Genomic DNA, 27,979 nt, shown 5'->3' on the forward strand with positions numbered 1-27,979 from the left:
AAGACAGACCCAGTGTCTCCAGTCCCAGTAGCACTGGTGTCTGTCTGTATGTACCAATGGAGGATTTATACATGACATCCTGTTCTGCCTCCTATTTCTTCTCCACAACCAAAATACCCCCTGCTAATGGAAGAACATAGGAAAGATTGGCTTCAGACCACCCATCATTGCTACACTAAAAAAAAAGGGGGGAAAGAAATATCACTCTGTAGTATCCTACATGCCACTCAAGGAGTTAGCATGTCACCAAGATCCCAGCATATTTATGTGTGGCTTCTCAGGACACTTAGCTTGGGAAAGGGAAAGCAGCCTAAAAAAGACAGGGCAGAGCCACACTTTAGCACAGGACTGACTCAACCAAAGTGCAACCTGAAACTATAAAGAGATAATGGCAGGAAGAAAAAGACCAGGAGTGAGGCCACAAGACCCCAAGAGAAGTGAAAAAGAGTCAGAGAGTGATCCAGAAACATTTCTAAAACCAAATCACAAACACTACCAGCTCTTTTAAATGTATTAAATAGTCACCTCCAAGAACACCACATGGTTGCCAACTTAAGAACCCAGAGGATAATAATACTAAGACTCAATAACTGGTATACCTTTGGTCTCTTGGATACATACATCCTGGTGCTTAGGAGAATATGGGAATAGGAAAATGGGTTTATTTAGAAAGCACAACAGAGAAAGAACACTAATTCAAAAGAAAAGTTACTCTTAATGGTAGACCTCCAACCTGCTGCATCTACTGGAGTTCCCTGAAGCCAGAGACTCTTCTGATTCAAATTTGTACTGCCCTGGGGGTCTACCCTTGCTTGATAAAGCCCTGGCTGGTCTCCACCTGTGTCACCGGTAAGGGTCTAGGGTCCAATTCAGAAAACAATGCAATTACTGTGATAATTTAAACATTAAAATCATATTCAGAATGAGAAAAGGCCACAGTTACACATTAGCTGGCAATGCTACTTAAGGTCAGATACCTAGAGGAACAGAAAGTTTTTGTGACTCACAGCAAGCAAACACCACTGCTTAAGTAAAAAGTCAAGCCTTCTTAATGAGAGTGACTGAAGACCTTAAAATAACAGTGTCATACAGGATAGAGCCAAATCATTACTTGATGTGTTCTAATTGGAGTCACTCTGTTAGATAATCACCCTCTGTGCCCTCAGGGTAGTTACACAATTCTGACACTATGTGATTATTCAAATATAAAGTAGAATTTACTCCCTAGTACCTCAATTGTGAGAGTCATGTAACCTGAAAACTAAGGAGACTAAAGCCAAACTGCTGGCCACTGCTGTGCAGTTCTCATCTCCTCTATGCATCTACTTCTCAACTATATATGCATAACGCTTCTTTTAAGAAAGGTTTTGGGAAGTTACACTCTTCATAACATCAGTGGTTAGGGTAAATTCATGCTGTTATCTTGAAATGAACATGCTTATGTTCTAACTCAAGCTGAGCTAAATTCTTCAGTCAAGTGTTGAGTTTTTAGATAGCAGATTCCTAATCAATGAAGTTATTTTAAAACTAATCTTAAGTTGTTGGCATTGTTCGGCATTTGTTCACTTTTCAAAAGAAATAGTCATTAATTTCAAAAGGATTTTTAAATAAAAAAAATCTTAATTTGATATAACATTTAATAAGAAACAGAAGCAATTTTATCCATCCTTTTCAGGAATAATATTTATTCATATTTTCATATGACTTTATGTCATTATGCTAATGTACATGCAGGCACAGGGGAAAGAGCAAAGCTATGCCAAAAATATGATAGTGATGTAGAGTTACCACTTCTTTTTTCCTTCAAAAAGAAGGGAGGCTGGATTTTCTCCTTTTGGTGTTTTCTTTGCTTTTTTTTCTTGTATGTCCCAACATTACATGGACATTTTTATCACTGACAGCAGTACTTGGTCAAGGAAGAAGTATAATTCTCACAAATAGGTTCAATGTAAGAAACATAACATTCATGCATGAAGAAAGAAATAGGCCTTTAAATAAATTATGCAGGATTAGGCCCGTGGTTATGTCACTCTCTGTAGGTTTCTCTAAAATAAATTTGAATGCGCAGTCACTGAACATATACTGTATATTCAAGATGGGGATTATCTGGCAGCTACATCTTACAATCAGCTTACAGGAATATTCACATAAGATGTTAAAACCAGATCCTATTGCCTTTACTCTGTTATTTATATTATATTAAGCATTTTTGTTGTATTATGATAAGCTTTTGGAACTCAAATCATGGCTTAAAAACTCAACATGAGAACAAGCACCCAGGCAGAAATAGAAAAAACAATCTGCAAAGACCAAGAACCAATCAAGTCTATGCCAGATAAGGCAGGAGAGAAAGAAGCTACAGGAAAAACAAACAGTAAGTGTATGATATCAGTTTCCCTTACTGATAACTATAGCTTTAGAAATATTATTAATGCCCCTTCAGGGAAAACATTTTCCCCACAGGAAAAGCCACTGCTACTACCCCATGGATGACAGCAGTCAAAAAAAGGCCCTGTCTCCAGCTGATGACAAGCAAAAGGAGGACAGGGCTGATGGCTTCTGTGCTCATTTTTAAGTCTCCTGAAGGCACTTCAGAGCTTTTTTGCTGAAGTAATGGAATATGTTAAAACAGCCTACCAGCTCTGGTTTAAGACTTCTTGGGTCAAACAATGAGGAGTAGGGCTTGACAAAACTGTGTCTGGGAAGGAGCAGGTAAGGTTCTGGAAAGATGAGTCCCCAGCCTGAGTGCTACGAGCTGATGGTTCAGTGCTAGCACCCATCCTGTTGTTTCTGCATCTGCGCAGTAATAATTGCTGCCTATACAGGCAACCTCTTGCCCTGTAGCAACAACAGTAATAAATCTGTCTGTTTTGATGGCCTCATAGTCTCTATCTAACAGCTACATGCTGGCCCTACAACAACTTCTGCCTCTATTTATTAAAACCTGTATGTATTATTTACACATCAAAATTACATATAAGAATCAAACCATTACTGAATTTTCAGCACTGGATCTTCACTTTAGTTTCACTGGGTATTGCAATGGCCTATTATTCTTCAAAAACATATCCTAAGAGACATATTGAGCATTATTTTTAAACTGCTGAATATAAGCACTAAACTGACATTTCAACTCTGTAGACTCAAGCTCAAATGTGTATTATGGGTCAAAAAGGACAAAGGGGTTTGATCATTTCACTATTTAATTTTTTAACTGTATTCATCTCAGCAAAGCTATTGTATGATGATATGACTACATATATGACTATATATGTATATGTGTGCATGTGTACAAACATATAATCAAACACATGCACATGTATATCTATACATGTATCACAGACACGTTTAAGGTACTGTTTCTGTGACATGCTACATGGTTTGTCTGATCAGAGATACTCTCATGGTTTTTGCCTGTTTTGCTTTCTGAAGTACGTGATATACCGTCGTCACTAACAGCTTTTGCAGGAATAACAGTTGTTTGCAGTACTGTTCATCGCAACAGCCATTACTTTGGTGGTGGTGTAGCATAACTCCCTTTTGGTAATGTGCTTTTATGTGTACACATGCTGACCTAAACCCCATCAGCTGAAGCAATACCTTTTTGACTTACTCATGACTTCTACTAAGAGAGAGACAGCAATGTCCATGGAGCTATAGCAGTAAGCTATCTTACTTTAACAAAACAGCTAGTTAACAGCTAGTTAACAGGTAGTTAAATTTCACCTGTAAGCACACCAGAACACTTAAGTACAACAATTTAGTTTCATGTGTTGTTATGTTGCTGAAATTGAGGAAACTCCGTGATGACCCCAGTTCATAAATTTAAAGCCAGCAAACATAGAAATCCTTGTATAATCTGTGGGGCGTAGAAAGTCTTTGTTTCTAAGCAATGCATATTATAACCCAAGATACGTAATTAAAAATTCTTAGTGTGACGCATTAATAAATATAGGTAACAAACCTTTACAGATCCCTTGCAAAAGCATTCCTGTATACAGTTTAACACATTTGAAATTCAGGATATGGGGGGTTGTCCATTAGGTGGCACCAAATTTATCCACGTGTATAGCAATTGTAGGCAACAGAGAGTAGTGTTTATCTGCTAGTAGCTGTCAAGTAGTTTCCTGGTTAGCCTCCATTCAGAGACAGAACCTCTGAGAGGCACTGCAGTGTATCAGTGTCCATCACCCACAGGTATTCATCCACACAGGGAAGTGTGTCCTTCACCCTGTGTTTAACTAAGCACTCATCTGCTGTAAAGCTGTTTTTATCATCCCCACCAGTCTTTCTGCATTGAACTCAACAAGGGTCACTGTGGCACTTGAAGGTATTTTTAGTTCCTTTGTTGGATCTTCACTCTTTCATAAACAGTGGGAAGTGTTTTTTTCTTGTCACATGTCCTCTACAGCTTCTCCTTTAAAGGAAAGACCTTACTTTTAAAATAATCAGACAGCTTCCAATTTGTGAATTGCAGACCTATTACTGTCACTGAGATAGGCTGATACTTCTAAGAATAGTAGAGTGGTCTGCGAACATGAAAGATTGTCTTTTCTCTCTTTGGTATTGTCTAAGACCAAAACTGTTTCTACTTCCCCATTAGCAGAAGTCATAGAAATCCTTGCCTAAAAGTTTGCTTCCTTTTATCTTTTCTTTCACACACACCTCAGGAACTCTCAGTTCTCTTTAATGAGTCACTTCAGACCCATTTAGAAAGTACAACTGGTCAACATAATACAAAACTTTATTTAGACATGTCAATACTTACTTCTATTTAGCAGTTAGAAAATAGTCTGTATGAGCAGCAAATGTATGAATTATATGGATTGATTCCATTTCACCCACACTATGACAGAACAAATTTAGCAAGCTCAGTGCTCACACAGTGATGAACATCACTTGGAATTACTCATTTCCTTTTACTGTGTCATCTTAAAGGTTAATTTAATGGGGTTCTGTTCAGTATGTTATCTAGTAACTAAGAAATAATCAAACCTTCTACTCATTGAGGTGACTGGTCAGCACTGTTAAATGTCACTGTCACCGATTGCACCTGGACAGGTAAATGGTACTTATCTTTCCCATGCAAAGAGATTCTGATGATGAGCATGTACAATGAACATGAGTAATGTCCATGGGATCTTGCTTTTCACCCCATTGATTTCCACACAGTTCCAGAAATTCTTTACTCTAGAGCTAACCAGATCATCCTTATGTCCTCTAGCTCCTGCCTGCTCTTTCTTACTTTGTGTCTGCCATAATGTAGCTAATGTGCAGCCTAACCCTCCAACACAGAACTGTTCCAATTCACTATACATTTGTAATTGGGTCTGTCTGCATATGTGGAGTAACAAGCTCATCAGGCTGGGCTAAGGTAGCCTTGGTGCCATGGTACAAAACACTGACTGTTAGGAGTTTTCTCCCAGCTCAGATGAGAAGGGCTGAGAAAGAGGGATGGCCTGAGAGCTCACATTGCTTCATAAAACTGAACCATCAGAGAGAAGAGCCTGTGTGCAGTACTAAAATAAACCTTGCTTGTTGGGTATGTCTCATTGAAGGCTATTCCAGATGTGCTTCCTCCTGAGCTGAACTGGTTTGGGATGGGAAAGGAGATGAAAGCACATGAGAAAGTACAGACATCTTCCCTGTGTCTTTAATTGCCAATTTCTTTTTGTAAATTAAAATCTCTGGCCTTTTAGGAATAAATTTATGAAAAGCAAAAAATTAAAAAAAGCCAGAAAACCCTTTTAGCTTGCACAGATTAAGAAACAACTATAGTACATGCACTACAAAAAAAGAATTGTTTTCAAACCATTTCTTTTTATTTACTTTAACATAGATGACACCCAAACTTTTTCACTGTTAACCCTTGATGTGTACCCTAAGTGTGGTATGTCTCTCTGCCATTGGTTACATTAATAATGTACAAAGATGAGAATAGTGGCAGTTACTTTTAATGTATACAAGGGACTACCTGCTACTTACTGGGAATGACATTAAAAAATCCTTTATAACTATAAATCATGAAGAGATATTGGAAAATAACAACTTGCTGTTTTATCTAGGTTATTCTTTGAGTGAGCATTAATTTATTTCCTTGTTCAGTGTCAAGCATTTGCTACTTTACATTGCATTTTGTTTCAGGAGAATGATTACTCTCAGCGTGCAACTGTGCAGTTAAGTATAAATAGCAATACAGTTCAGATCAACCATAATTTGGCTAAGACAAATCAATTGTCAATGTTTCATCTGTTTTTCATGGAAGATGCATATTTAGAGAAGTTAAAAACATTATGGCTTGCCTTGGCCAGACTAGGAGGCATGTGAGTTGTACTGTCACGATAGATGAATTCAATGGAACAAATTGCAGGAAATTTAACTCAATTATACTGGGAAATATGCAAGAATTTAGGTCTTAACAACGTTGTTTGAATGTTTTTTAATCTACTGGTATGATCATACATTTAATGAAGACTGCTAGTTTTAAGACTTTCAAAATACACAAGATACCCCATCATGGTAAGTACTATGAAAAAAGGTATCTAAATATGGTCAGACATGTTGAAATCAAGATTATAAGCAATACTAGATGCTGAATTCGGCACTAAGGTTTTTAAATGGGGATCCAATGTCTTTCATAGAATTTCCTGAGGACATGGCTGCAGAATTTCCTTCTATATCCACACATTAAATACTGAGCACAACAGGGGCCCTTCTCACAGGACTGCAACAAACTAGTTAAAGACAAGTTGATGGACAGCGAAGAACAATTCAACATTGTTGAATGTTGGAATGGAGTTCTACATATTGCATTATTTCTAAAATTTTCATGAAGACCACTAGCATAATGTAACAATCCAGATCTCTTTTTTTTTTCCTATTCCCTGCTCTTGAGGCATTTCCCTGATCATGTACACATGTCGTCACAGCTGATTTAAAGAGTATGTTCTTTTACTGGAAAATGCACCATGGAAGATCTAGATACTATGTCCCAGGTAGAACTGACTAGTATATGTCAGTGGGGATTTAGCCTCAAAACAGTGGTTGAAAAATTATCCATGAACAAAGATGGGCCTAATTATAATTGAAAACTATTGTTTTAAAAACTCTTTTCAATGGAACAAAAAAGAAGACACAGAACTTTCCCAGAAAGTGCCTTAACCATCACAATTAAAGGATAGCTTAGGTTTCATCATTTTTAATACAGATAAATAGCAAAATGGAAAGCAAAATCTAGTTCTAAATTAATTCAGTTGCCCATTTTTAACAGGACTTAATAGTAAGCAGCTCAATTTCAAACACAGCTCTCCTCAGAATCAGAAGTGTCTGAGCAACTGAGCTATGTTAGGAAAGACCAAGAATCAAGGTTTCCTTTTCCCTTGGTAGGTACAGAACCACTACATTTTTACTTAAAAGCAATCAGGATCAGCTGCACCAAATATTAAATGACTTGGAAATATTCTTAAAATCTGGCCTTCCTCTATCAGAAGGGAGCCTACAAGAAAGCTGGGGAGGGATTTTTTACAAGGACTTGTAGCAAGAGGACAAGGGATAATGGATTAAAACTTGAAAAAAGTAGATTTAGATTGGAGTTTGGGAAGAAATTCATTATGAGGGTGGTGAGGCACTGGAATAGGTTGCCCAGGGAAGTTGTGGAAGCCCCATCACTAGAGGTGTTCAAGGCCAGGTTGGATGGGGCTTTGAGCAACCTGATCTAGTGGGAGGTGTCCCTGCCCATGGCAGCGAGTTTGGAACAAGATGATCTTTAAGGTTCCTTCCAATCCAAACCATTCTATGATTCTGTGAAAAGCAGTGTGAACCACCTCACCTACACTGTGTCCTTTCAGAGACTTGAGCAGAGCTTAGACCCAGGAAAACAGCCCACGTCTGCCAGACACCGAGACAGGCAGTCTGCGATCTCTGCCTTCAAGTATTTTATATTTTATATTCTAGTTTGCTTCTGCTGTTACATCCAAAAAAAGTATGTGTTGACCTAAAAATGCTCATTCTACCATGGATTGTTCTTGAAATCTGATCTCCAATATGCAAAGTAAATAGCTATTACTATAAATTACTGTCTTAGTGAGTTGAATGTAATTGTCTATAAAGCCTTGAGCTTTGTGATCAGTAGTAACCCATCCCCACAACTATCCAAACCAAGACTACTTCAATTTTTCCAGAAATTGTAAGATTAAAGTACCTAATAAAAACAATTTTAAAAGTTACTTAGAACATACTAATATACCTGTAAGGTAATTTCAGAAGTTTTCAAGTAGACCATAAAACCTAAAGTTCTTAATAGAATTTTGGCTGCTGCTGTGTTTAGAGAGATATCAAACATTCATTGTGAACCTGAGGCACTCCCATGACAGGCATGGAGATATTAATACAGATTTCAGTGAGGCCTGTCTCAAATATCTTAGGATCTATGTAGGCAAAAAACATAGCATAGCTTCCCATTTTTCAGGCAACACTTTTTTTTTTACTTAAAAACTGCTTAAGGTTGGAAAAGACTTGTTCATTTACTTGAACCAAGGATTAAATGAAATCCAGAGATCCATTTTGATTTATTTATTATTATTTTTTTGGAAAAGGTCTTAATTTTATTATAATGTAGAACAAAAATACAATTGGACACTAAATTTTTGCTTGATGAAATCTTTTCAGCTTTAGACACTGATAATTTAGATAATTTGTAATTCAGTTTCTTTAATTTCAGTTGCATTCTAAGTTGCATTATTACATTATAAGTATACTATAAGTGGGAGTTTTTCAACCTTTTCATACAGAACTATGAAGTTATAACTATCTAATTTCACACGGTAAGACTCAAATACGTACTGTAGTCAAAATGATAGACCAGAATAAAAAGTAATCATTTTTAATTAACATTTTCCTCTGATTTCTGTCAAACTAATATAATCACCTGCTCCTTTCACCTCAAAGAAATGTGAAAATTCTCACATGAGATTTTTCCAGGCATACCTTATGGATGATCTAATTAAATTTTGGAATACAACATGCTTCAAGAAATTTAAAATAAATTCTTTATGTACCTTTTTGAGAATGCTGATAGGATTTTTATTTCTTTAAACTGACTTCTAAAACATTTTCTTTATTAATTTACATAATATTCCTATTTTTTAATGCACTATATTGCAAAACTGACTGCAGAAGCTTATTTTTTGTTCTTCAGGTTCCTTTAACCTTTGAATTGAATAAAAAAAATCACTGTCAGATCAGATTAGATCAGAGTATAGTACAGTCTAGTTCAGCATCTCCTCTGAGAACAGTTGATATCAGATGCTTCAGAAGTTGTTTAGAAAACCTTGGAAAATTCTGGAATAACTTACTTACAGAATTATTAACTTTTTCCTAAGTACCTCCAGAGGTTGTTTGATTTAAAATAATTCAGGAAATATTATTTTTTCTTTATTTCCCCTCTGTGTATTAACCAATGCTTATAGAAAACACAGGCTTTATCTGTGTGACATGTCACTTTTAAAAACACTAAAGTAAAGCTCTCTGACCAAGAATTCCAAATTTGTGTCCAAGTCTTACACATTAACATAATCAAAGTACATCTATACAACAGGTAATGTTCTACTCTGAGATAACCCACTTTCAGTAGTCTTTCTTTCTTCACAATAAATTATTAATAATTAATTAATAAGGTCCCTTACAGCCTTAGAGGAAACAAATGTGCACACACCTATCTAGAAAATACTTTGAAATATCAAATTATTAAAGAAAGTGTTCATTGCAGTACCTAGTTTCATTGCCAGAATAATGTGCTGTATGTAAGCCTCTTTACTTCTGAGAAGTGTGTCCTGCAAACACCAAACACGCTGTCTCCAAGATATTCAGTGACAGTGGTTATTTGTTTACCTGACTTGCAGCAGAACAAATACTGACTGGGGAAAATTCACCTTGGGTGTTGAATGGTTGCATAAACCCCAGATTTCAGGAATGGACTTGAAGGTTAAAGTTGCTACTTGCAGACATAAAATATTCTAACTCACTTTTGCAAGTGCATTTGAAATTGTCCATAAAGACATATATATATCACACCTCTACTTCAAGATGACCCTCACTTTGACTTAACTGAATTTTTTTCACACTAAAAACCCATCAAACTAGTACTCTGCTAGTTTCAGCCTACAATAGTCTATACAATAGGAAACTGAATTATGGTATTTTTATCTTCCCAGTACACTGGAAAGTCACTATCAAACAACCCAGTTCAATGGTTATCAAAAAACCACTTTTTCACACTGTAATGAGGTCTTTCCTCTTTGAATGCCCATGTATGTGAGCGCAAATATATATTATTCCTTAAAAACAACAAACAAGAGATTCTTGCTTTTGTTTAATGAGATGTGCTCCAGCAGGCCTCAGGTAGGCACTTGGCATCTACATTTTAGGTTGTTAATGAGCCAAGTCACCTAAAAGAAATACCTAAGTTCCCTGTAGAGTCAATAGAGACAGGAGGGTGCTTTTGATTGCTTCCACTGGGAAGACGAATTTGCCTCGGTTTAGGTACTAAAGGATTTATATTTGTCTGTTTTGTTTTGTTTGTTTGTTTGGTTTATTATTATTTTTATTATTTTTTTATTTGCTCCACAGAGGCCTGTCCTTGAAAACAGAAGACAGGACACAGAGCAATACAGGCACATATTTTTGATGCTTCCAATTGAAATTCAACCCCCTTTTAACACCCACAGCAAGTAGTTGCTATGGAAAGGGACAGGCACAGTTTCTATGCCTCCCTGCTTTTGTTATTTGGCTGTGTATCAGGTGTAACATGATCTAGAGAGTCTCCTAATCTAACTCTTACAGCCCCAGACACACTGCCTTTGAGTAAAGCTGCAGCTGTATCCCCTAGCACCTTTGGCCCAGCAAATAAAACCCTCTCTATAGCTGAGATTCACCTCTGTCTGTGAGCTGGCTCTGCACTCTATTTTTCCTTCCAGTACTGGCCAAATCAGAAAAGTCACAGATTCTCCCTTGTCACCACCACCAGAGTATATTGGGAATACAGAAACTGGAAACACAACTGCATCATCTTAACAATCTGCATCAATTTGATTCTAATACACTGTTATACTGTAATACAGTCCCTGTCTGGCACTGATGTAAGAAAGGACAGATTACACTGAAAATAATGAAAGAAGCAATTCAACTCATATGGAGGCAAATGAATCTTAATAGTACTCAGTGTTAGAATATAGCCTACCCAAGAAGAGTAAGAGAGGAAGACTAAGACTACCTGGATAGGTGATATCTGTCAATGACAGAAGCAGAAAATCAAATTGCCCATGATCTGCATGATCCCAGAGGACACCAGTGAGCTGTATGGTCCTAGTGGGAGCCAAGAGGAAAGCTTTGTAGGCAGCCTGATGACAACGCTGCTTACTCCTGCTGTGCTCAGGGCTTCAGGCACATGCTCTAGAAGCAATGAGGACTCTTTTTAAAGAAGTACCTGAATTTTCTTCTTAACAGGAACTATCCGTCAAGGCTTTGAATAATAACAGCTGTCAAAAGCAGTGGTTGATAATTACTAATTGCATAGCTTCACATAAGTAATTTACAACAGCTAGTAGTGTCTTCGACTATGATCTTAGTGAATTGTATTGAAAGCTAGTTATAGCACCAATGACTCTTTTACCAGTGATCCTCCACTATTTCTGTTATAAACTGTATGACTAACATTTTTTTGCCCGAACTTTGTGATTGTTCCCAGTTGTTTCATTCGGCCACCATAAGATTAAACTAAATCTCCATAACCTAGATGCCCTATACTGTGAAGCAGGGAAAAGTATTACTGTCTCAGTGTGCTTCCATTGCCTCAAACAGATTTAGTAAATAAAGTTGTGGACAGTACAACAGCAACCAGCTCTCACAGATTTCCATTGCAAACATTTATTACACAAATCTTTCTTCCCCTGTTTCCCTCTGCAAGCCCCATACAGGTGCTGAAAGAATTCTCATTCCTTACAGTGATTCTGATTTCCTTCTTACATCTCAGCAAATGGGCAAACTGATCTCTCACACAACTGACCTCCTGAAGCACTAAGAACAGAATTGAGACCATAATCAATGGGACTCCATATGAAATATCTAAACCACTATGAGACAGCTTTCTTTCTTCCTTGCTTCATTCTAAAGGGTACAAGGATAACTGAAACATGTGCATGATTCACTTTGTTGGGGTGTCCATTCCAATTCATTTTTATAATACTTTTTAATTTTTTTATTATATTTTCTAAACATTTAAAAGTAATTTTCTTTTATGCTGAATGCCCACAGCCACACTTAGCAAGAACAACACTGCATATTTATTTATTATTACTTATTTGAAAGAAGTCGAAGGCAGAACAAAACACATGGATGAGAGGAGCACAACTACGCAAGTGAAGATTTGCTGCTGATAGGGGGCATTTAGGGGTTTGTTTAGACTAAGTCTGAAGAGCTTCAGGGCAAAGCTTTCAAACCCGCTAAGGCACTGCCTGCTATTTCGTGCACACTTCCTTTGATAAAGTCAGTTTCTGCTGGGACAGATAAACCTGAGCCTGTAGCCCCAGGGGTATGTCTAGAGCAAGCTGTCCTCTCTTCTAATCCACAGAAGAAGCATGGACAACACAATTAATCACTAAGACTAATGCTCAGAGAACAGGCTAAAGTTAATTCTTTGTTTTCTCTGATGCAGTAATAAATTAAAGTAGTCAGATTGCAAAACAGAAGTGCAGGATGGGAAGACCATTTCTTTTCTTTTAAGACTCGACCCAAAGACTTTTGAGAATTTTTCCTTCTCTTCTTGTGTTCCTTTTAATTTCTTTTCATCTTTTTCCAGCTTCATCCTGCTATCTGCTTTCTGCCAGGAGTGTAATTATCAGAAGGACTCAAGAAGGGATGTTGGCTCTTCACTATCCCTAGCTTCATGGGGACTGGAAAATCTCTTTTCATTGTGATGCCCCCATCAAAGTTTCTAATTTTAGCTGGCTAAACATCAAGAAACACTCACTACAGTCTTTTAGAACTCCTATTGCCTATTGCAGTTCCCACCAACAGATGACCAAGATCAGTCTGTGTTGCACTTGAGCCCATTTATAACTGAAAGATAAAAGGGAAGTGCAGCAAGAGGAGTAAGGGGAAGGATAAGGATTTACTGCTTCTGTTCTGGTTTTCCAACTATTTAGGTGCTCATGACTATTCCAGCCACATTCCATGTCCAAGTAACATCCATGTCTATGATATGATGAGAGATAGTTTTAAGATTCCCACCCGGTCTTTACATATGCTATTGCCTTTGCAAAAGGCTTTCTGAAGCTGGGTCTGGTCTTATTATTCAGCACTTGGTGCTATTCAAACTAGCCTAAAATAGTTTAAAACAAATTGCAGAAAAAATATTCTTAACATTTTCTTTATAGTCCTTTCATTGACTGGTCAATCATCCAGTTGCAAGTCCCAGTGATCTTCTGAGAGGACTTAAAATAACTTGTGTTTTTCCAATGTCCGTAAAGATAAGCTTTAAAATGACAAGAACTTTAAACATGAAAAGTTATGATTCAGAATTTGTGATCTGAAAACACGAGGGGAACATCCTTGAGGCATGACAGAGATTAAACAGCTTCTGGAAATTGTCTAGTTGGCACCTTTACCAGGAGGAGTAAAAAAGCTGCATATATGGTTACTGCCCAGAACACACAAAACACTTTTCAGATTAAACAGTGATGCTAATATGCCAGTAGCCTCTAACATTGGTTTTGTCCAGATTCATCTTACTTATAACAGACAACAAAGGTACAGTTAATCAGCTCCCCATATTGACCATCTCCTCTCTAGCCTGTTCATTACCCTTATTTACATTCACCTCAAAGGAAGTACTGTGGGTACTGTGGGCAACCTTCTATGCTATGCTAGAGATGTTACATTGTTATATTTGCTATAAAATAGAAAATGAGGTACTATTTCAGCATGTTTAATAATAAGAGTTTTCGTCTTCACTACAGTTTTTCCTGTGTTTACGTTTGGGAAGATACTATTTAAATGAGGCACACATATTAAAAATAAACATGCACTCCTAAAGACTTGGACAAATTAACAAACATGGTTGGTGTTGAGCGGATTAACAGCAAAGGCAGTAAGATCACCAAAAATCAAGTTCACCATTAGCTTTTAGACCATGCAGGTTTCCCAGAAATGCCAGGGGACTGGAAAGTCTCTTCATCTTGGTGAATGTCACCTGGCACTGCAACACAGTATGCCTGGCTGATTGAAAACCTGGAACAAAGACATCCATGGTTCACCAGTTCCCAGGCTCTCCAGTCAGCCTGTTGAAATGGTCCAATAAAAAACCTTGAATGCTGAGGGCATCCAGTAAATTTGTAACAGTTGGTAACACACATTAATATTTTATTTCTGTTCTTTGCTCTAGGTTCTCTTTCTGAAAAACCCTGGTAGTATAAATTGTCATTCACCCAGGAGATTTACCAGGTGGAATATAACTGAACTGTTTCTGTCAACACGAGAGGGAGCACAGATACATCTATCAAATTGACACAGTCCCTGCAGTTGATGAGCTCAGTGGAATGAGTCTTCCACCTCCAGTTTTTTTAGTGCCAATGAGTGATGAATCAGAGGTATTTTTGACATCTGAAAGCAATTTAAGGTGAGAGAACCAAAAAGACTGATATTTGCCAGTCAGAACTATAAATAAACTTATCAGCACTAAAACTCCACTAAAGCTATTTAAACAGGCTAAAATTTTATGGGTTGCTATTCCCTAAGGAAAGGAATGCTATTTTTATTTCTAAGTGTGTCATTTCTTCATAGATGCAGTCATGCAGGCAGCAGGTAGGACTTTGCCATCCTTCATAACCTGGATAAATCTATCCTTGTTCCTTTATGCTATTGATAGGATTTTCAGACCTTACCCATTGCTTTCTGTTTTTAGAATTACAGGAATTAGTTAAATTGATGGGATTTTTTGCAGTGAATCATGTTTTAGAAAGGTTCATGTGTCAAGATATTAGCTTGTAATGACATTAGTAAACTTTTACTTGATGACTAGGTACATGCTCAAATTTGAAATTACAGCATTTCAGCAGAAAAAGTGACTCATGATTACTATACAAATTATTAATATGTAATTTTCATTTACAGAAAATGACATACAAAGTTTTCAGTATGTACTGTGAGAGACACTAAATATCTCGAGAAAATAATGAAGGCTGGCCTCTATTTTCAGACATAACAGTATAATCAATATTGGTAACTAACAGTTTGGCTGGATTTGCACAGACCAGTACGAGAATGATGGAAGACCTCAATGAATTTTAGCACTTATGAAAGGCAGAGACTAAAAGTGCACCAGTCATATTTGCACTAAAACTAACAGTGAAGTAGCCAAATATTCTCTGTTGATCAATGATAGCCATCTAAAATGACATAAGAAGTAAAGCAGATATAAAGGCAAGATTTAAAAGGTAAATGACACTGAGGTGAAAAGTTTGTCTTGTGTGCTATAATAATGGTACATTCTGCAGAAAGCATGTTTTCTTTCTGACAGAATATTTAACACATCGATAATAAAACATATTCTGGGACATTGTGTGGAAAAGTTCTACAGATTAAGTACAGTGACTCTGATGAAGTTGATTTATGCCAATATGCCCAAGTCAAAGATACTTTTGTAAAGATCAGACCACAAACATGAGTGATCATGTGATGGGAGAAAACAACAAATAAGTATTTTACTGTCTTGTTCATCTTCCTATCAAATACAAATAAAACTTCAAAATAGATTATGTGAACAGATAGAAAAGCAAACTGCCATGTTTGACATTTTCCTGTGGTTATTTTTAGTCCAAGATACTCTTGAGCAGTGCTAAAATATAGCAATACAGTATGTAAAGAATTTCTTTAAACCTCAGTTCTCGGAGAAGTTATTGAGAAGAGAAATGGGAAGACTGGAAATAATTCCAGGCAGTAACTGCTCATCCTCTTTCTCAAAATGCCGAGTGTTGGGAAAATATTCAATAGCCAGATTCTCCCCTTTACCTGCTTGGTACTAAAACAATGCATGAATGATCTGGCACAACTACGAAAGACCTACTCTTTGTATGGAGAGAGCCAAAATAAATACTCTCTTCAAAACACAACAAATTGAGGTAAATTCTTTCATCATTTGTGTGTAATAAGTAACACTATTTTATCATTTGATAAGTGAAATAGCATCCAGTAGGCATTAATGGCAGAATCAACTCTGTATGGAAAAATGGAAGATACTTTTGTTTAGATATAATTTCTTCACTTCAACTTTAAATTGACATTGATGGTGGTGTATTTGCACCTTTTTATTAATATCTTCAAAATACTGGCAAAGAAACAACCAAGCAAGTAAAGGGACCAGGGAATGCATGAATGCAGGTGACACTGTTTTGTAAAACAAACAACATATTTAAACTATTCCTTATGAATACCTTATTTAATCAAGTTACTCAGCTTTTCAATCTGCAAAGTACTTTTGATTTAATCATTACTTTTGCTGCATGTTTACTACTCAGAAAATTTATGTGATTGAATTCTGCCTGGGAGAATTATTCTTCCTGCTTATCTTGTTTCTTTTGTTATGTTCTTTCTGCATATCTGCTTCTATTAGATAAATATAAATAATTAGTTGAATGAATTAGAAAAAATGTATTATATTTTTGTCTATGGAGAGACAGACATCTCAGCTTCATACAGATATTCTAATGAAAAAAGGAAAGAAAAAACAGTTATACAGAGAAGAGACAATTTATGTGATTATGAGCAGAAAGAAATTATTAGACAGAATTATCACATTTTTAATCATCCTAGAAAATGTAAGGAATAATCTAGCTTTAGTTGCCTAAAGGAAGATGTGTAGACTAATGCAGTCTGCTTAAAGTAAATTAAATGAGGAAGACACTCCCAGTTCTTGAAATAGAGGTCTATGGTAGATGAAATTCATTACCCTTCTGTAGATGCTTCTTTTTTCTCTGTTGCCTGTTGAGGCAAGTTGGATGACTATTTTACACTGGAAAACTCAAGTTAGGTCAGATACATTCAGTCAAGTCTGACTTTAGGAAATAAAAAAAAAGTGTGTGTGACTGAGGGAGAACTGGATCTGTGATCCATCTTACCTGTGCAACCAAGAACTCTAAGTAATCTCTAACATGGATGCTTAGATGATCAAGACAGATTAAAGTTCTACAAAAGATGTTAATGATATATGTCCATGGTTGGACTCTAGCCATATTTTCTCACCCCCAGCACAGACAGCATGTGGGCACATTACTGAAGCTATGCCATAATACTGCTCATTATAGCAATTCTCTCTGGCTATAGAAGTCACAAAACAACCTTTTATTAGCCCTTTTCTGCTTTAAGACTCATGGAGGTTTAGAGGGGCTCTCAGATGCCTCTCGTTGCACAAGATTACATCTGTTGTGCAAGAGAGAATGTATATTGTAAATAACTACTGAACTCACCACTCTCCCATGGTTCCATTATTTTTTTTTTGATAATGCATTTATCTTACCTTCTACCAGCTTTCCTGTCTGCTCTGCATTGCCTCCGGGCAAGATCTTGGCAATGTAAGCTCCAATTTCCCCACTGCTTCCTGGAATTTCTTTCCCACCTACAACTCTGATTCCAAGTCCGTTGCCTGTGACGAAAAGAAAAAGAAAATTGTAAACAGAGATGAGGCAACAAATAATTCACTGGAAAGAAAGAATGAAAGAAAGAAAGATAATAACTCATCAGAGGTTATTGAAAGATATCACCAGTAAGTTCTGGCTATGGTTGGAGATTAAGGTTAACTGCAGTTCTATCTGCCACTTTCCCAAAAACCTGATGTAGGGTAAAAGTGTGTCAGCAAAGGCGAAGATCTTGTTGAGTAACTACTGTATAACTGACAAAACATAAATAACTGATTCACTAAAAAATATGTTTAATCATAGAATTGTAGAATATGCTGAGTTGGAAGGGACCCATTGGTCACAGGAGCGAAGCGATCAGTACCTGCCCCATCCCTTCCCCTCCTGAGGAAGCCATAGACTGCAATGAGGTCACCCCTCAGCAACCTCCTCTCCAAGCTGAACAATCCAAGTGACCTCCTCATAAGTCATCCTTTCCAGACCCTCCAGCAACCTTGTGGCTCTCCTTTGGACACTCTCCAATATCTTGATGCTCTTTTTATATTGTGCACACAGTACTCAAGGTGAGGCCAATCTTATGTTCTCTTGACAGCCTTACTGTACTGCAAAGGGAGCATTTGCATAGCAAAACTATTTTGAGCAAACACTAATTTGCAGTATTGATTAAAACGCATTAAATTGCTAGAAATCCATGTGAAGTGTGGATCCAAAGGATAGCTTTATCATATGCCTAAAACATGCATGCAATTTAGCTACAAAATTATAGTAGCTGAGCTTTTAGAATCACATAAATATGTAGACAGACAGAGATCTCTGAACTCCACCAGCAAAGCATGTACATTTGCATGAATCTGTATTTGGCAGATGCTTCTTAAATTCCCTTAAATATTTATTTTTAATTGACTTCTTTTACATCAAAAGAAATACAAATCATCAGAGTGGAAAAAGCCCGCAACTGGCCTATGTAAAGCATCATTAAATCTAAAATATATTCTCCCTTTTTTAAAAATTGCAGAGATGAAAACTATCACCTATTATTTAAGCTGGCGACAAGCAGATCACTAACCTCCTTTATGTATAGAACAATGAGAGTGAAAAGAAAAAAACAGCCTCATAAAGCTAATCTTCTATATTGCCAATGTTTCATACTATCTTGCTTTTAAAAAAAATACTTCTGATACAAGAAAAACATATTTATTCTTTGAGGACAAAGTAAATTTCATATGAGATTACTCATACTTTGTTCTGGGAATGTAAAGGCTGATTTTCCCATCTTCATTGCAACAACTAAATAATTAATTTTCAGTTTATTAACTTAATAAGCCAAACCTGCTGAGTGATTAGACTTATCAGCTAAAGGAAGCTCACAACACAGCCTCTTTGCAAAAATTGATCTTTTTAGATAAAGGTTTTTCCTCACAATGCTGTAGTGTTTGGAAAGACAGCCCTGAGTCTGTTTCAGAAGGAAGAGGTTCTGGCAAAGGAAGTTCCCACTAGTTTTTCTATCCCTATTGCATATTGGACATTTCCCAAAAAGGAATTTTCTTTTCTTTCAGAAGATGCCTGGTGTTCAGATACATGCATGGATCCTGTACAGCACAATATAAAGGTGAGGAAGGGCACAGCTGAGAAAAAAGCAGGAATTACTTAACATGGAAACAGCTCATTTCACCAGGCTATAACAACAGGGAGTGTTTCTCTAATGTACATAAAACAGGTGGGTGAGAGTAACCAAGGAAAACAAATGCTGAGGAATAGGACTGTTCTTACAGTTACAGCATTGCAATTAGTGTACATAGGTATATTTAATGTGCTAAGATGAACAAACCTCTGTATAAAACAAGCAGTATGTGTTGCTAGAGTATGCAAGAAGTTCAACTGCACAACTAGTGGTGGGGGCTGGTGGCACCTCAGATGTTGTGTCCAGATCAGTTTTGGGGAGATGGTAACAATTCCACATTTTGTGACTTCTTGTAACACAATTTGGGTGCGGATTCAGTGACAGGATGTCCAGGTGTTGTGTCATCAGTATACGGAACTTCTAGTGAACCATTTCAGTGTCGGATGATGGTCAAAGATGAGTTTCAGGGGTAAATAATCTGGGAATAAGCCATTATAGGCCTGAGGGCTAGTGTGTGATAAAAGGTGTGATACAGCTTGAGTTTGTACAAAGGATGATTAACACTCTTTGCAGCCCAGATCTCTTCCTGTTTCTCTAACATAGTGAGTAACAGGAGAAATTGAGATTGGTATGGTATGGGAATATAGGTAGGAGTTCTGTGTGCATGTGTGGAACATAACTCACCTCTAGACTATATTTATATCCAAATCTGAGATAAAGTTCAGTTCTGTCACATAAAACCATTTCAGAGTCTATATTTTTGTTGTATCTATGTGGTGATATTTAGCCTTGATATTTTAGAAACAGATAAAGAGATTTAGAGAATATGTAAACTCAACTCTGTGTCAACATCAACAATAAATCTGTACGTTACAATTTTACAAAGATTTGATATGGCAAGTCTGTCCTCACAAATTTATTTTTGTTTTGTTTTGTTTTGTTTTTCCAATTTCAAAAACCCACTATGAAAAGCTGTGCAGGAATGTCTAGGTTGCTTCAGTAAGAGTTATGAATACTCAGGTGCTAGCATGAAATTTGCTATTAAGTTTTTTGACATTTTTGTGGAAAAAATTAGGCAATTTAGCCCTTCTCTACACATTTGTATTTTTTCTTTCTTCTTGTTTTTTTTTTTTTTTTTAGTTTGAAACTCTGTGCATCATTTTTAAGAAAGTTGTAAGACTATACACCTGGGAATATGAAGTAAATGCAAACGTTATGCAAAGGAATGTAATAATGCAAAAGAATGTAAATATTTTTTAAGCCTTTTTTTTTGACATGGCAAGTGAACAGCTGTCTCTCCCTGCTTTAACAGCAAATTAAGAATGTGAAAAGTAACACTATTTCAACTTGAGAGGGGACTGTCCAAAAATGTAAAGAGATATATAATAGAAATAGAACAATACCAACTAAATACCCAAGCTAATTACAGGCATGGAGAATACAATTACATTTCTGCTACAAGATATATCCATAATGGTAGTTAATATTCTTTCAATGATAAACTTGGTCTGGATAATAACTGATTAACTAAACATGTCCCTGCATGGCTGGTTTCTAGCACAAAGGATTGGATGTAGAGAAAGAATGCTGTACTTTAAACAGTGGCTATATTGCTACTCTGGGACTGTGCTATGGAAAATTTTAAGATTTTTTCTTTCAGCAGAATAATTTTTCAGAGGAATTGGAACAAACTGTACTGTTATTTTAATTTAATCACTGTATTTCAGTGCAAATTTTAAATTTAACAGGGGTAAAGTTCATTTTTCTTGACCTGGTAAGGAAAGCAAATCTACCATTCTAAGGATGGGTCTAATTGTTCTTTACAGAAGTTGAAAAATAGTCCTTAAAAAGAGAAGCAGCTAATTGCATAAATGAACACATAGTCCTATAAAAGCTCTTTTACTTTAGTCCATCCTTAGGACTTAGAAATTCATGTGATTGCTCTGCACATTTACCAGAGGACTTCTGATTAAATACTATTGAAATACGCATTGTTATAGGTCTGATGCTCACAACTGGGAACTATTAAGTTCAACAAAACCAATAAACAACTATTCTTAGTCTACAACACACACAAACAAGAACCCAGTTACTTGCTCTTAACCCACACACTCAACATATGGACTTCTCAATGTATCAGTAGGAATGGATGCTTGACTTTTACCTAGGGGAGTAAGTCTATAAGGTCAGAGTTTTGTCATGATACGCTATACTGGTATCTCTACCTCTGATTAATTGGAACAGAATGGCAGAGAGGTGGTTTATCATATAAACAGGTGGACAAAACACTTGATTATAATAAGTTATTTTCCATGTATATAAATATACTTTATATCTATATATATGCACTATATAAATATTTTAATTCCTAGACACCTTGAAAAGACTTGTGATTATGTATTTGCAGGTTTTAGAGTCAAATATATGACTGACTGGTATTAAGTAGAAGCATGCTTGCTAAGTGACAGCCAGAGCGGGGAGGAGGGGGAGGGGGGGTGTGTGTTTGCACATGTTCTTGTTGCTGGCCAAATCAGGGGGTATTTTAATTTAATTTGATCTGTTTCTACTAAATTAGAAAATTGTATTTCAATGTTATGTTGGAAAAAAAAATACTAGAAGTAACATTTTAACTTATATTAGAAAAAACATTAAATTCTTGGCAGTTAGAACGAATTACTTCTTGCCCAATGAGCTTCAAGTGCCCTACTCTGGCTGACAAAGAAATATTGCCTGCATGTTGCTATATTTACCCATGTGAGGATGGGATTTCAAACCTGTTTATACTGTATCTATTGAAAATACTCAGTTTACTATTTCTATTTGCAATGACTTTGCCAAATTTATCACCTTACACACAGTTTACAAATATAAATCAGATGCTTTCTCAGACCTTTTTGCCTTTTAATTATTATTTTTTAAATCTGTAAGTCTTAATTTCCATCTCTCAGACTAAGTTAATATAACTACACATTCATCTTTCAATTTTAGATTTTCAGATGAATGAACTACTGTTTTCTTCCTTAGAAGACACAGGACCAGTTTAACATCAAAAAGTGAATCACTGTGCTTTGAGTGAGAGAGGGCACCTTTTTGAAATATAACTATTCATTTTATTGAAAATATATTCAGGAAAACATCACTTCAAAGGGAATTTTATACATTTAAGATCCAATAATTTTTAGGACGCTTCAAAGCTAGAAGACCATTAATTCATTGCAACTCTTCATACTGATCTCCCAAAGCTGTAATCCTATGCTTCAACCTAATTTTAACTAAAGCCTGAAGATGAAACATGCTATGCAAAGATGGCCCCCAAACCCAAAAAGCTTAATGCTAAACTTTAATGGTATGAGGTTCAACAAGACCAAGTGCAGGGTCCTGCACTTTGGCCACAGTAACCCCATTCAGCACTACAGACTGGGGGAAGAGTGGCCGGAGAGCAGCCTGGCAGAGAGGGACCTAGGAGTACCAGTTGAGAACTGGTTGAACAGGAGCCAGCAGTGTGCCCAGGTGGCCCGGAAGACCAATGGCATCCTGGCTTGTATCAGGAGTAGTGTGGCCAGCAGGAGTAGGGATGGAATTCTCCCCCTGTACACGGCACTGGTGAGGCCTCACCTTGAGTACTGTGTGCGATTCTGGGCCCCTCACTTCAACAAGGATATTGAGGTGCTGGAGCAGGTCCAGAGGAGAGCAACAAGGCTGGTGAAGGAACTAGAGGCAAAGCCTTATGAGGAGAGACTGAGGGAACTGGGGTTGTTTAGCCCGGAGAAGAGGAGACTGAGGGGGGAACCTTGTCAGTCTCTACAACTACCTGAAGGGAGGTTGTAGTCAGGTGAGGGTTGGGCTCTTCTCCCAGGCAACTAGTGATAGGACAGGAGGGTATGGCCTCAAGCTGCGCCAGGGGAGGTTTAGTTTGGATATCAGGAAGCACTTCTCATGGAAAGGGTGATCAGACATTGGAATGTACTGCCAGGGAAGTGGTGGAGTCACCCTCCCTGGAGGTGTTAAAGGAAAGACTGTAAGTGCCATGGTCTAGCCGATGTGGTGGTGTTAGGTCATAGGTTGGACTTGATGATCTCAGAGGTCTTTTCCAGCCTCAATAATTCTGTGGTTCTGTGAAGATAGATCATGCAACTGAATTGGTTTTAAACTTTGATAAACAAATAAATATGGATACTAAGTCATTACAGTTAACTTGTGAGCCACTGACTTACATAGCTGAAAATACACATTTAGCAGCTTTGAGGAAGATTTCAAGTGCCCAAAAAAGGAAAAGCTGCTTTAAAGAAAAATCCACACTTTGAGAAAAACATTAATAAAATTGAGTGGTCAATAGCTGTTTTCTTTTTTTTTTTTTGGCAATTAACCTGTTTTGTGGTTTTCAGAAGGACATTTTACTTGTCATTTTGTATCTTTCAAGCCATCAAAAAACTGTTTCAGTGGTGCATATTCATTTTAGACACACACACACATATATATAAAAGTATATTTGAGTAGTGACTAGCAACTTCACAGTAATAAATTCCATCACCTGGCAAGAATCACTGCAAAAGTATTTTTTAAAAAATCATCATTCAGTTTTCCTTAGTTGGAACATTAGGTACTTCTGTGTCAAATGAAACTTCTTTATTCTGGTCTTGCCTAGCTCAGTGTATCTCAGATGACTATGAAATCGTGTTACCTTCCATATTTTGTTGTGTTCCAGTAACAACACAGTAGAAAGACTGGAAACATAACCCAGCTGTTACACAATAATTTATGTTGCTAGAGTATGCTGACCATAGCCTGAGCTCTGCAATTACAATTTGGTCAGTTTTTTCCATTATGACGATAATAATGACCATGACAATCTGTTGCTGTTGCTCTGGTCACATGGAAGTTCAAGAAATCTTACCATCTTTTCATCACTAAGCTGAGCATGACCACTGCAGCCATTAGAGTATAAACAGCCTAGATTTCCTGGAATTATTTCAGCATCTAAGTAATGATTAGACTTCTCTTTCCAAACAAATGTCAATAACCCCTTACAGAAGTTACAAGTTAAAAAAAAAATGAAATAAAAAGAAAGAAAAAAAAGAGCGGAGGGAAACAGTAATTCAAGGCATAGCAGGTTTTTGCTGGTGTTAGGGGTCCTTCCTTTGTATATAGGTGGAAAATTATTTTCCAGGGATATTTTCTCTTATAAAAGTAAATAGAATTCTATCACTAAATGCACGGACTTATAGTGGTTAATTACTAGGTAAGTCACATATAGTAGCAACAACTTAACACAGGCATGAACATGTAAGCATGTGACCCAGAAGCTCTGTGCAAACATTGTTCATGTACTAACTCAAATATTCCTCTGGGCTAATTTTTCAAAGTATGAAACCATTTGTCTGTCTAATTAGATGAGAAAAAAAAGTAAAGAAGCAATTAGAATGTACAAGAGATTTTCAGTAATCACACATGAATTTGTGCAAATTGGAATAGGAAACTGTAAGTTTGAGCATCAGTAGCTATCCGACTCTTGTCACAGCTAGAAATAGATAAATATGAATTTTTAATAGACTTTCAGGTAAGTTAATTCTTGATAAATTCTTGGATTTCTAACAGCATAAGAGCATACCCTTCAAGATGGTTGTTAAAAATCACAATTTCTCTAAAACCATGACTGTTTTGCCACCTTTGTATATTATGTACTTTGAAGTTGTAACTATACAGAAGTAAAATGGGAAATATTTAAATAGGCTTAAACTGCAAAGCTTTGGTGAGGGCTACAACACATATCTCTGAGTAGTTTGAAATGGAAGATATGTTTAAACCTCAGAATAAAGATTGTTTTGTTTCAGATCCATGAGCCAAGGCACAGACATATCACCGAGGGAAGAAAAAATCACATCCAACTGTGGTTTTCATCACTTTCTAACAATAATTTCAAAAACAAAATTAAAAAAACCAAAACACAACAAAACAAAACAAAAGGCTGAATCATGACAAGGATGCAAAAAGGTGACCTATTTTGGGTCCAGCAATGGTGGCAATTAGAAAAATGCATGAAGATAAAGAATGAAAATGAGACATCAGGCATGAAAGAGTTTGCAATGTGCCAAAATACCATGTTACAGCAATGAGAACACATCCATCAAATCAAACAATGCAAAGTTTTCCAACTCTATTTAGTGTGAACAGGAACAGAACAGAGCTTCCTCTTGTGATTATTTACTGGACATTATCTCCCCATTACTCCTCCAGCCTTATCTAGACCAGACATATGCTAGAGTGTGGGTAGGCTCTTATCTGCTGGAACAATTTTACACCACATCCCATTGTCTATATGAAACAGAATTATCAGCCAGGGAAAAAACCAATTACTTCTCTTTGGAGAGTTCAGCCTGAAAAGCCCCATGAAGAAATGCAAGCTATTTATTTAGACATCATAGCTGTGATAAAGCAATCTGGAAAGTCTGGAGAACAGACGGAAAGGAAGGATGACAAAGCAAACAAAAACAAGTTATATCACAACCTTGGAAAGCATCAGGAAAAGTAATGTGTATCATAAAATCCAGGCTAAATTTTTACTTGCAGTATTATTCCTATACAATGTGGTGGAATACATGATATGATGATCCATTTCAAAGCTTGGTTGTCTAAATAGGTACAACACTGTCATGACTGTGCTTGGGAGAATTGTTCTGGCACTTTGTAAACAAAATTACCGTAAATGAAGTTGTTTCGTAGAAACATGATTAAGCCTACTCAGTTATTCCACTTCTTGGCCATTGGCACAATAAAGCATGAAATATACATGAGGCCAAATCTTGAGCTAATGAAATTAAAATATATTACAGTTGTTTTAATAGCAGAGCATTGATTTATACCAGCTGCAAATCTGCTTCATGCTGATTTGCACACTGGTTATCATCCTGAAGGATCACAAAGTGTTTTACAAATTAGCATCTTGGAGCACTTATCACATCATACCTAATCAAAACCAAAATACAGGCCTCTTCCTTTTGGATGATCTCTGACATCAGAATCTATGGTGCCATCTATGGTAGACTGTAGCTTTAAATCTATATAATAGTTGTAGGCACTGAGATTAATCTGTTTACTGATAGACATAAATGGTTCAATAGATTCCACCGACAGCTGAACTTCACTGTTTAAAATGTTAGTTTTGAACTGTCCCATTCATATCACCTTTGGTATTTAAGAATCAATGAAAACATGTATGTAAATATGATAGGATATAATGTAATACAATATATAACTTATATAGGTGCATGTGTTGGCTAGAACATAATGAACAAACAAGCCTTTGGAAAAAGACCAGTTGTGCATTAAATGCAAAGAACCACTGCTTCACGAAGTGTGAGAACAGTGCACCTAGCCTTATATTCTTAAATACCTTGTCAGAGCCCCAGTGAAGGGCTGAACAAACCTTATGTCTGACCTAGTAAAACTGTTGTTATGTTTAATGAATTTGGATAGCTTTCATTATCATTAATAAGCAGGGATGATTTACACCTGCTAAAAATCTTGTACAGGGTATTGTGTAAACCTGTCCAACATTCATTTATGCTAAGAAGGAAGTAAGAAACACATTAATCTCCTTCGTTTTGCATTACTTCTACAGTAATCATGGTGCTAATGCTGGGGAAGAACAAATGATCTGCCTATAATAAATTCCTTTTGAAACTGGCAAACTGGAGGACAGAGTTCAGAGTAAACAGACATCACTCCATCCTATTACCTACTGGAGTCCATGCTACCTGTGTGGGGCTCTGTTGCTATCCTAAAGTAAGATATGCCAATGGTGATACTGTTTTTTAAACATATTCATACATGCAGACATAGTGACCTTATTCACTGTAAACTTAGACCCTAGAGTACCTTGACACTTTTTAGCAAAGGCTAGAAAGACCATTTAACCTTGGCCTTCCTGTCAGGACTGTATTAGTCAAAACACAATCTGCACACTTCTCCATGTGTTCTGAATTTTTCTCCCTTCTTTGTCATACTGTTCTTGCTCATACAGATTTATTTAGTGAGTAGGCTTGTATCTAACCACATACACCCTCTTTTGCATTCTAAAATGAAAAGACTTTTAAGTAAGTCATGATATATCTTAGATTTACACATCTTAATTGTAAAATGTATTGGGGGAAAATACTTTATTTATATCTAGTATTAACTTCTTAAATTTATGCCCATATCCTCTCATCCTCCTGCCATGTATCACTAGTGAAGAGCCTGGGTCCACCTTGTTGATATGCTTCTAATTGGCATGGGATGGCTGATACTAAATTTCTGCAGAAGCTGTCTCCCCTTCAGGCTGAACAAGTCCTGTCTCTCAGCTTCTGTTCTCAGAGCAAGTTCTCCAGCCCCAGCCACCTCAGTGGCCCTCCGCTGTACTTCCATTTGTCAAGGCCCCAGGGTGGGGGAAACACTGAACACAGTATCAAATTAACTTTTGACTTACGGCTTGGAAATATTTGAAGCTGGCAACAGCACAGACAGAATCTTGTGGTTTATTCTCAGAAGAGGTATCACAGAGCAGCTGTTCAGACTGTCCCCAGGAAGAACTATGTGGCTATTTGACAATTTGTTTCTTACAACCATTCAAACTGCATAAAGGCTTGCCTTTTTTTTGAAAATAGGAACTGTCCACTAAGACATGTTGAGACCTTCA

At 36.7% G+C, this 27,979-nt stretch overlaps 1 protein-coding gene across 1 annotated transcript in view; it reads right to left on the reverse strand.

Annotated features, from left to right (window-relative positions):
• PCLO (piccolo presynaptic cytomatrix protein) overlaps positions 1–27,979 on the reverse strand; it is a 333,240-nt gene that overhangs the window by 91,580 nt on the left and 213,681 nt on the right. Inside the window, exon 10 of the mRNA XM_010001252.1 lies at positions 17,567–17,692. Within this exon, the coding sequence (XP_009999554.1) occupies positions 17,567–17,692 (126 nt within the window). The remainder of the gene's footprint in view (positions 1–17,566; positions 17,693–27,979) is intronic.

Source organism: Chaetura pelagica, unplaced genomic scaffold, assembly GCF_000747805.2.
Source record: "Chaetura pelagica isolate M959 unplaced genomic scaffold, ChaPel_1.0 scaffold66, whole genome shotgun sequence".
Classification (NCBI taxonomy): Eukaryota; Metazoa; Chordata; class Aves; order Apodiformes; family Apodidae; genus Chaetura; species Chaetura pelagica.